The sequence below is a fragment of the Lipotes vexillifer genome, unplaced genomic scaffold (genome assembly GCF_000442215.2).
Source record: "Lipotes vexillifer unplaced genomic scaffold, Lipotes_vexillifer_v1.1 scaffold352, whole genome shotgun sequence".
Taxonomy (NCBI): Eukaryota; Metazoa; Chordata; class Mammalia; order Artiodactyla; family Lipotidae; genus Lipotes; species Lipotes vexillifer.
Genome location: NW_006776684.1, coordinates 1,075,310 through 1,085,830, shown reverse-complemented (window position 1 = coordinate 1,085,830; position 10,521 = coordinate 1,075,310). Strand labels below are relative to the sequence as shown.

Sequence of the window (10,521 nt, the reverse complement as noted above, 5' to 3'; positions counted from 1 at the left end):
CCGCTCTTGTCTGTTACTAGGGTGCCACGAGGAGGAAGACGTCAGGGTGGGATAATTTCAAGCATCAGTGGTTCAGCATTCTGTCCGTTTCTTCACTCCCTGACTCTGAGTTTGTGAATGTGGCATTCTTTGGCCAACGAAATGAGGCGGAAGTCACAGTGTGCCTGTCCTGGGAGCCTAGGACTATGAGGTCTTGTGCATTTCCACTTGCTTTGTTGCTCTCCTGCCACCACCATGAGCACATACCAGGCTAGCCTGCTGGGTCAGGGGAAGGATGAGAGGCACGTGGAGCAGAGCCGTCCCAGCCTAGATCAGCCGACCCCCAGGCATTGAGTGAGCTCAGCCAGATCAGCAGAGCTGCCTGCTGAGCCAGCGTAGACTAGCTGATCCCTAGCTGACCCTCAGATGCACGAGCTACATAAACGTTCATTGCTGTAAGCTGGGGAGATTTGAGGGTAGGTTGTTACACAGCATTTCTGTTGCAAAAGCTACCTGATGTATTTACTAATGCTTCTCCCAGTGTCTGGCAGATGGGATGTTAAATAAACTCATTCAATGAATAACTGTGAACTGAGGATGGAAGCATATCCCATTTTACCTTCACAACAATCCTCTAACATGGTCAAGCATAATTGCCCAAAATTAGAGAAAAAAGAATCTGAGGCCCAGAAGGGTTACATAGCTACCTAAGATCACACAGCAAGAAAATAGCAAAGCCAGTGTTTGAATCCAGGTCCTGTGCCTCTAAGGCTAGTGCTCTTTTCAGCACATGTGAGCACAGCCAGAGCTGGCCCTACAGCCCTGTGAGTGGCACTGCCTGGCCTTGGTGTTGGGTCCTTATGAGGCAGGTACCAAGGGCTTCCCATCTGCCTGTTCGTGGTCAATGTGAGCACGAGTGCAAGGGCTGAAACCCTCAGAGGGACATCAGCAGTGTGGCACTGAGACCCCTAATTTCACTTGGCCAGAGCCAAATGTGGAACGGTTCGGGTTGGAGAGGAGGTGGCAGGTTTTGTTTTCTCTCCTGATACTGTGCTGTGAGCCTTTGAAGTGTGTCAGCACCTCATTACAATACCGAGTCATGACTGCAAGACCCACGGACGAGACCAGGAGCACAGGGCTGCACTCCTTCCAGGAGGGGTGAGCCTGGTCCTACCCCTACCCTGTGCTTGAGGAATTACTCACTGTCCCTTAAGCGCCTGGGGATGAGGACTCCCGTCTTTCAGATATTTCGCCCCCGCCAAATGCTTCCTATGGAATCTTCCCTCTTTCGGCTCTAAAACACCCTGTTGGGAAGTGCTCTGGAACCTTAAGAGCCTCTTGCAACTCAAGTTCTCACGCCTCCTTCTCCCACGCGCTTCCCTGATGAAAGCTCCCCGAGCTTTGCATGAGCTCTGACCCTTTGGAAAGTTACGTGAGCATCACATGAGCTGCCTTATAGGGCTTTGGGAGGCTTAAATGTAAACCTGGCTAGGACAGATCTAGAGAGCCACACCATCTCATCTCCTGAGAACCTGTCATTTAGCAGATGGACACGAGCAGACCTTCTTGAGCTGCCCCACAGAGTAAGGACATCAGACCCAGTGGAGAACAGCCAGGGAGACCTCTGTCTCCATCACAAATGGAGGGGAAGGAAGCGCAGGGGGGAAACACACTGGTGAAGGCACAAAGGACGTCTCTCTGCACAAGCTCTACCGGGGTCAGTGGTCCAGGGAGATGAAAGCGCACTGGACCAGGAGTATCAGAATCTAGTTTCACCTGCAAGAGGCTTGGTGTTTGCCCTTGAACAAGAGCCCCGCATCCTCGTCCCTCACCCCCATTCCCAGCCTGGGCTTCAGTCTGTCTGAGAAATCAGGGAACCGATCAGCTAAAGCCCTTTCCAATGGTAAGAGTTTTGGATCCTGAACTCAGGCGGGTCTCAGCAACAGCATCATCAGGAGTCTGGCCAGAGACATCACTAAGTGACCAGTCGGGGCCTCTCTCCCTGCTGACCCCTCTACGCTTGCTGCTCACGGCTCCCCACTTCCCCAAACGTGTCCCTTGTGACCACTTCCCAGCATTTCTACAGCCTCTTTTTGAGCTGGGCCTGGAGAAGCCTGGAGTCCAGGGGCTGTTGTATCTGGGGGGTCTGGCGCACAGAGGGGGTGTGCGTGGCGGCAAAGGGGCACCAGGGAGGGGCTTGGTGGGCACTTACTGCGGGCCCCGTGAAGGGCACATGGTCACAGTTCTCCTGCCAGGACTGGTTGAGGCTCTGGGCAAACTCTTGGAAGAAAGCATGGGACTGGTTGAAAATGGAAAATCCCAGGATGTTGACGCGATCGTCCACGAGGCTGTCCATCCTCTGGAGCGAAAACTCCTGAAAGACGCAGCAGTCAGAGCAGAGCAGGGTTAGGAAGGGAAGAGTGGGGTGGGCTCTGCAGGAGCACAGCTGGGCAGTGCGTTCTAGCCACATGCACACCATTGCCAGGCGCTCTGCTAGGCGTCGGGGTCCAGAGATAACGGAGAGTCCTTCTTTGCGTAGCCCACAGTGTTGAGGTGCCAGGAGGGAGAAGAGAGAAACAAACAGAAAGATCTCTAAGAGAGGCATGTGTACGATGCTCTGGGTGGAGAGAGAAAGAAAAACACACATGAGACTGTGGAGGCAGGACTGGGTCTGCAGAAGGTGTGACCCATGAGCTGAGTCTTGAAGGATGCCTAGGCGTTTTCTGGGTAGAAAATGTGGATGGACAAAGGCTATTCCAGACAGAAGTCACCATGGATACAAAGGCATGGAGGTGAGACAGTGCGTGGGCGCCTGCAGTGTACTTTGACAGAAGCATCGCTCCTCAAAGTGTGTCCGCAGAATACCTGCCATCAGACTCCCCCAGGTATCTGTAAAAAAAAAGTGATGATCCCTGCACCCCACCGAACACCAGCTGAATCTCGATCTCGGGAGCCGAGGCCCAGGAGTCTGCATTTACAGCAGGGCCCAAGGCTATACGCACACCAATGTTCGGGAGTCACTGGGTCAGCACCGGGAGGCATGTGGGTGGGGAGACGGTGAGAGATGAGGCTGGAGACGTCAGCAGGGTCGGAGCAGAGCGGCCCGGCTGCCAGGCTGGGGAGCTTTTGCACTTCATCCTGTAGTGATGGGACCTGAGGGCACTGTCAGCAGAGGAGTGACAAGGTCAAGTTCGCTAAGAATCTCAACCCGAAGGTCTGCAGGTAGGGCTGTGGCTTCATTTGTTATTACTACTGTTTACTCATTTAACACACATTTAAGTGCTTATTATGTGCCAGACACGGGCACAGAGGACGTTCTAGACACAGAAGTCGTGAACAAGAAACACATTTCCTGATGTCCAGGAACTTGCAGCTTCGGGGAAAAGACAGATTGTAAATAGACAAATAAATACATATACTGTCAGATATCTATGGGGGGTTAGGGTGGGGCTGCTACTTGAGATGAGGCACTCAGAGAAACCCATGTGGGGCAGTGACATTTCGAAGCTCAAAGGAATTCTCCCAGGAGGCGTGGCCCTCACCCGATCACCTGGCCGGGGCCACGTGTTCACTCAGCTAAAACCTGCAGGCGTTGGTCTTACTGAGGCCAGATAGCGTCACAGGGAGAAGAATCCCCCTCCTCAGGCAGGGCTGAGCTCAGAGCCCTGGACTCCCAAGACCCACCTTGGCCCTACACAGGAAAAACAGGCAAGAGGGTGGGGGCTCTTCAGCTCGTCAATTCCCGCTCCTGGAATAATGCCTTCAAATGCGGGTCAGGCCATCCTTGTGCGTGGAATTCACATTCATCACACGTTCATTCCACGTGCCTCGCCCACAGCTCTGCGCCCGGTGGGCAAGTGGTCGTTAGACCCCAGGACTAAGCCATCAGCCACTCAGCCTGACAGGACCGATGGCAGGGGCCTTGGGCTTACTTTATGGCTGAGCAGAAACATGACTTTCCTTCAGGAGGCCTCCTTGTCTTAACACTCAGCTGCTCCAGGCCCCTGGCATGTCCCTGGCATCCTCCCTCACGTCCACAGCCACGGCCAAGCCCTCGGGCCACAGGCCTGAGCTCTGCCTGGAGTCCATCCTTATTAGCTGCAGCTTGCAGACTAAAGTTACAAAGATTCCTTTGGAGCCACCAACCCCTGACAGCATAGAGTGGGATGAGGATTAAGTGTATTTTGGATCCTGCCACACTCCTGCCAGGGGAACACGGACGTGCCAGAGAACGTATTGATTCATAAGCTGATATTATCTCCTGTCTCCCTAATAGGGCAGCTACCCATGCGCCACGGGCTCTCAGCAGACACGAGGGAACAGATGGCTAATGAGAAGAGACGCACCTGGCAAGGGGGAGGTGGCAGGGTGCAGAGCCAGGCTGCTGTCAGGCAACCAAGGGGCCTCCCCAGCTGTGGTTGATGTGGAGGGAGACGTCTCCTCTCCCTCGGCTTCCTTGTCACTGTGGGCGGCTCATCACACCCCGCCCTATCCTCACACGCACAGCCTGGTGGAAGGAGGCCCATTTCAAGAATCCCCGACACTGTGATGTCTACAGACGCACGGTGGCAGTAGAGGGGATACGCGGTAAGGGCTTTGGTGTTCAAATCCAGGTCCCACACTACACTGCAATGTATGACCTTCAGGAAGTATGGCCTTCAGGATCTGGGCTTCAGATCCTCATTTAGTAAAGTGGGCGCAATGACAGCAACCTCAGAGATTGTTCAAGGAACAAGTAAGATGCACGCACAGGGCGTATCACATCTGGCCCATAAGAAGTGGGTCAACACGCGACAGTTACCGAAATGCTACTGTGAGATCGCGGGCAGCTTCTGGCTTCCTGCTTCTTTAGTCCCGCTTGTCTTGGAAACCTGAGTTTGGAAGGTGTTTCCGTGAAATGCACGTCACCGGCAGAGTAAGAATGAATGAATGAATTACAGACACTTAGCGACAGCCCCTCCAGAAGTCAGCCAGCCTGTCTTCCTGCCTTTTAATTCCTACCTTCTCATCCCCCAATCATGTCCTATCTTCAAAGGCCCCCTTAAGATAAAAAGATCCAGGAGCTTCCTTGATAATCCATTATATTTATAATGACCCATGGGAGAGCTTGTAAAGGGACAAGAAAGGGGTGGCGTGTTCTCTTACTGTAATTTCCCAGGACACTCCAGGCTCTACTCCTTAAGCATCCTCACAGTTAGGAAATGCTTCCTTATGTCTAAACTTACACTCTCCGGCTGCTATTGAAGCCTGGTATCTAAGCAAATATGGGAAACAGTTGACCCCCGCCAGTCTGTACACAAAGAAAATCTTCTAAGCTCTAGTTATTTCTCAGAGCGTGCTCCTCAGGACACTAGCTTTTCCAGGAGGCGTTTCGTGAAAACAAGGTCCCACGTTCAAATGAGGTGAGCAAACACTGCGTGTTCTAGTCACCTTTTCAAGATTCACAATGCACGCTAGCACATTAAAGGGCTAAAGAAGTCCTACAGTAAAGCAGCTTAATTTTGCTTAACCCAGAACTTTCCAAACATATTGACCCATGGAACACTTTTCCGCCCCAAATCTATGAATGTCTCTCAGGAGCCTTCTACAGAATGTCCGGTGGGAAATGTTACTCTAAGTATATCCAGGGAAACATGTATCATAACTCCCAAACTAAGTGATGGAGGTACTAAGCTGAGAGGGATATTACATAAAATTAACCAGTTTCAGGATGGGAGGGGAGTAAAGGCCCTCTGGCTCCTGTCGTCCACCATGAGCTCTAGCCAAGAACATACCCTGGCCTCACTCAGGTGCCCTGTGCTCCCCAGCCACGCTGCCCGGCTGGCTGTGACCTTAACCGAAATGACGAAGTGTTAGGAGCCCTGGGGTGGGTCAGGTTCTCACGGGGACCTTGATTCTCTTCTTATAAATGTCCCGGGAAGGAAAATCTCAAGATCCCCACTCCCAATGGCAGTGGATTCCATCATCATCGAGACATCAGGGGAACCAGGGTGAAGGACAGAGCCAATGGCCACCTGGTAAGGCCGAGTGATGGCACAGGGACCAAAATCAAGTCTTCAATTACCCCAAGAGTGCTTGCCTTTGTGACAGTGCTTGTGGTGCCAACATATGTTCACGCCTGTGTCGTCTTGCGCCCAAGGCCTGTGTTTTCCTGAGAGCAGGGATGTGTCTGCCCCATTTTCAAACCCCGCACTGCACCCAGCACAGTGCCTGATGCCTAGGAGTTGTTTGGTAAATATTGGTCAAGGCTGTTGACGAAAGACGTTTCAATGCCCTGGGGTCCTCACTATGCCTGACTCCGCTCATGCTCTTACCCCTATAGAAGGTATAAGAACATGCACAGAACTGGTACCACCCCTTGATTGCCCTCTGGAAGTTACATTATTATGTTTTGAAAAGCAAATTCCTGACATCTTGTTTTCTTATCACTGGGCTTCCTCATTTAAAAAGTTTAAAATGTGTACACATTTGTGTATGTGTGAGCATATGTGAGCATGTTTGTGTGTGTGTGTGTCCTTCTGTATACAGTGATCTTCAAGGGACTGAGTAACTGCAATTAAAGGTCACGTCATGGCCACAAGTGAATACAGGGGAGTGTTATCTGGAATGAAGGGTGTTCAGAACAGGCCTGGAAGGAATGCGGCACGCATAAAGGCTTGAGAGCCACGTGGGTGCTGCGTCTGAGCTGAGTGACCCTCACATTCTCCAGCAGCTGTGATATTTCCAATGTCCTGGTTTGCCCACCGGCGTCCACTCACTGGTCCGTTGCAGGGACCACTCCACGGCCCTACAGCCTGCTCATCCACCAGGCCAGGAGCAAGGGCAGGCTGAGGGGCGGGATGGGGAGCGGGGAGGGGGCAAGGTCAGCCGACTAGAGCTAAAAGCGCAAGAGCTGTTCATGATCCAGACTCAGCTCCTGTGCTTGACTTTAAGGAGAAAAGCAGGAAACCAAAGCACAGGTCCAGACCGTGTCCTGGGGTCAAGTGCATCTCCTAACCCTTTGCTGCCTAGGCCTGGGTCCAGGTGAAATGGGGAAGTGGGGGAAAGGCATTGTATTCTCTCCGCCCAGCAGCCCCTTCTCCCTTACTTCTGTTCCCTATTTCTAACCCACCTAGGGCATGACTGTCGCCTGGGCCACTTAAGCTAGACACTTCAAAGGCAGCCTCAACCCCCGCTTCCTTTAACTGGTCAATCCTTTCCAGTCTGTCTCCTAAATGTCTCCTGAATCTGTCCCTTCCTTTCCAATCCCACCAGGTCAGGCCTGCATCATTTCTCCTTTGCAGTCGCCCATTAAGCGAACCGCCCCTCTGATCTCGGGAGACGTGGCCACTACATGGCACAACTCCCAGCTGCCGTTCACATCGATGGTAATGTGAATGGCGCCCCCTGGAGTTGTGCCATGTGGCGATCTCATCAGGAGACAGCAGGATATGGCAGAAAGAGATTTCGAAATAAGACAGTCCTGGGTTCAGATCGTGTCTCGTCACATATTGGTTGGGTGCTCTTGGGCAGGCCGGTAACCTCTGAATTTCCATCTGCTCACCTGTAAATGCAGATAAGAACACCCACCTTGCAGGGCTAATTCACACAGTGCAGTCCATCCTCCATGCTGCCTCTTCTTCCTTCTCCTGGTCTCCACACTCTAGCTGGGTCCTGACCAAGGGAACTGTCTGGCCTGGGGCTTCTCTTGCCTTATTCTCTCCCCCCTCGCTCTGCAAGAAGCTATCCTTCGCTACTTGTCAAATGAGAAAAGTTTTGCTAAGCAAGTCACCGTAAGGTGCTAAATTGCTTGGCGTGGCTACTCGTGTCGAGACAGAAGCCTTGAGTTGAAGCTCCAGATCTTCCAACTATACATAACTCTAACAGAGCAATAATTATAATAATAATAACTGAGACAATCTATTGACCACCAACTGTGTGCCTGGCAGAACTAAGCACTTCACATGCATGATCTCAATCCATCCTACAGCGGCCCTATGGCATGGGAGTTATTAGCGCCAATTTATAGCTGAAGGAGCAGAGACCCAGAGGAGTGAAGTGGCCTTCCCATGGCCACACAGCTGTAAACAGACCCAGACCCAGTGCTCTATGTGCTTGTATCACTTACTCACCACCGTGAGTGGGGCACCAAGGATCAGAGGACACTGTGAGTTCGTGCTGATTGTGCTGTAAAAGAGCTGGCAAAATAGAGTTAAAATTCATTTCAGAATACACAACTCGACTTTAAGAGCAGTGACTTCTTTTTTTTTTTTTTTTTTTTTAGAATGAATTGGCGAGTTATTTGTGTAAGTGAAAGTTGAATGAATAAATACGGAATTTGCTGCCTGGTTCCACAGTGGGGCAGTGGGATTGGTGACACCATTGCCCTCTTTCCTAGTTGATTTTGGGTCCCCTGATGAGTCTGTGGTTTCCGAGAAGATGGTCAGAGTCTCTCCGTCTTTGCAGATCCAGCAGGACTGTGGCTGTGTGGCTCCTGCCCGGTTCTGCTGGGATGATTGCGGAGCACAGGCTCCGGACGCGCAGGCTCAGCGGCCATGGCTCACGGGCCCAGCCGCTCCGCGGCGTGTGGGATCTCCCCGGACCGGGGAACGAACCCGTGTCCCCTGCATCGGCAGGCGGACTCCCAAACGCTGCGCCACCAGGGAAGCCCAGGATTGATCACTTTTAACTTTCTCACCCCGGGAGCACTGAGAACACCAAAAGATTCCAATTTCTTAAGCCATTATTAAGAAGCTGGAATGATGGAAGACATCCTCAAGACTACATCACTCCTAAACTTGAACTTCTTATTGTTCCACCCCAATCTAATGCCCTCCCTTGGTTGCCTACCTGTGAATGTGACCACTATTCACCCATCATTCAGGCTATAGGATCTGGAATTCACCCTCCACTTCTCCCATTCTCACACACCTCATCTCATCCATGTATGCGTGCACGCAGTCAGTCATTGTCACCGGAAACATTTCACCTCCTTAACATCTCTTGAATTTGTCCCCTGCTCTCCACCCCTGTCGCCTCTACCTCAATTCATATCTTCACCAGCTTATTCTTGGACTACAAACGCATTTTGGTTTCCCCTCCTCCAGTCTGGCCTTTCTCCAGGTTCCTCCTTCATGCTGTAGCTGGAGAGCTCTTCCTCAACTGTCCATTTGATCAGGCATCCCTCTCTACCTCCCAATGCTACTGACTGCCCACAGGACAAAAGCAAACTCCTGGGCATATCTGTCTTTTCACGCTATGGTTCCTGTCTACCCCTCTGCTCATTCTTCACCTTGACCTCCTCCATCATCCAAGAACTGGCCGTCGTCCTCACAGGTATACCTATCATCACTTAAAGATTTTTATCACATGAGTTTGTTCAAAGCAACTTCCCAAGGACTGGGTGCTATTGAAGGCATCTGTACTTACATTACCAGCAGCTACCCTGGTGCAGAGCTTATGGAAAGAAGTCAAGGCTGGTGACTGAATGAATTTAGGAAGGGAACACCTGTCAGGCTCTTTCTCATCTTACCGCATGGGCAGCCTGGTCCTCTCTACTTGCAAGGCTCTTTCGTATGGCTAATAGCCATTCATTTTCCCTTGGGACCCAAGGTATGGTGGAGGCCAGGACCCAGACCCTTGTCTTATAAGTGGCCTCTTAGCCTTTCTCAGGAAAGCCCCAAAGCCACCAGGAGTCCAGAATCTCCTGGGTACGCTCACATCCTCTCCCTCCCTCCAGGGACCTGTCTATTTATCTGCAACAAAGCCTGCGCTCTCAGCAGACTAGGTGATTGCTTTTTGTGTAATAGGTCTTTGAAGAAAGGAGCAGCTGGGAGGCTAATTCATACCTGTCAGTGAATTCCAATTAATGGGAGATCTGGCCCTAAAACTTCCGGCTCCCAGCTCTCCTGGATTCTTCTCCCTGCGTGTCTCCTATTCATTTATCTCCATGATCTGAGCACGTACAGCCCTCCCTCCCAGGAACCCTGTCCCTCCTCTGCTTTTCTTTCCCAACACGAGTCCACAAACAGGACTTCAAAAGCAGACCGTATTCTCTTGTTCAACACTCTGCGTCTGTGCTTAGCAAGTACTCATACATTCATTAAATGAATTCACGTTCACCAGCAAATGCCCATCAGGGTGGGACCACCTTTACCAAGGCTTCTGTCATTTGCTCCCAGGAAGAAGGAAGACAGAGGCCAGGGGGGGAGAACCCTCCCACCTCTCCCCCAGCAGCTCTGTCTTCATTTTGTCTTTAGAAGACTTTTGCGGCGCTGGGACTAAATAAGTGGTTACTAACTATAAAGCCGAAACCTCAGTAGATCAAACTGACACGAGCAATGGTGGAGGCTTTGTGCTCTCCCCTTGGGCTGGGGGCGCCACTGCTTTTCCGAAGGCCTGCTTCCTCTGTCAGGCATTGATTCCTCACCTCTGAGGGCCCCTGCACTCAGTATCCACTGATCAGGCCTTCTGCCTACACGTCAGGTACTAAACCTCTCTCTTTCCAGGTCCCAGCTCATTAGCCTCAGGCATGTAGAGACCCAAGGCACCCCCTCCCCATCT

At 51.7% G+C, this 10,521-nt stretch overlaps 1 protein-coding gene across 1 annotated transcript in view; it reads right to left on the bottom strand.

The window, feature by feature from the left end:
- Positions 1-10,521, bottom strand: part of GRIK4 (glutamate ionotropic receptor kainate type subunit 4) — a 319,110-nt gene that overhangs the window by 111,968 nt on the left and 196,621 nt on the right. Inside the window, exon 7 of the mRNA XM_007450618.1 lies at positions 2,192-2,353. Within this exon, the coding sequence (XP_007450680.1) occupies positions 2,192-2,353 (162 nt within the window). The remainder of the gene's footprint in view (positions 1-2,191; positions 2,354-10,521) is intronic.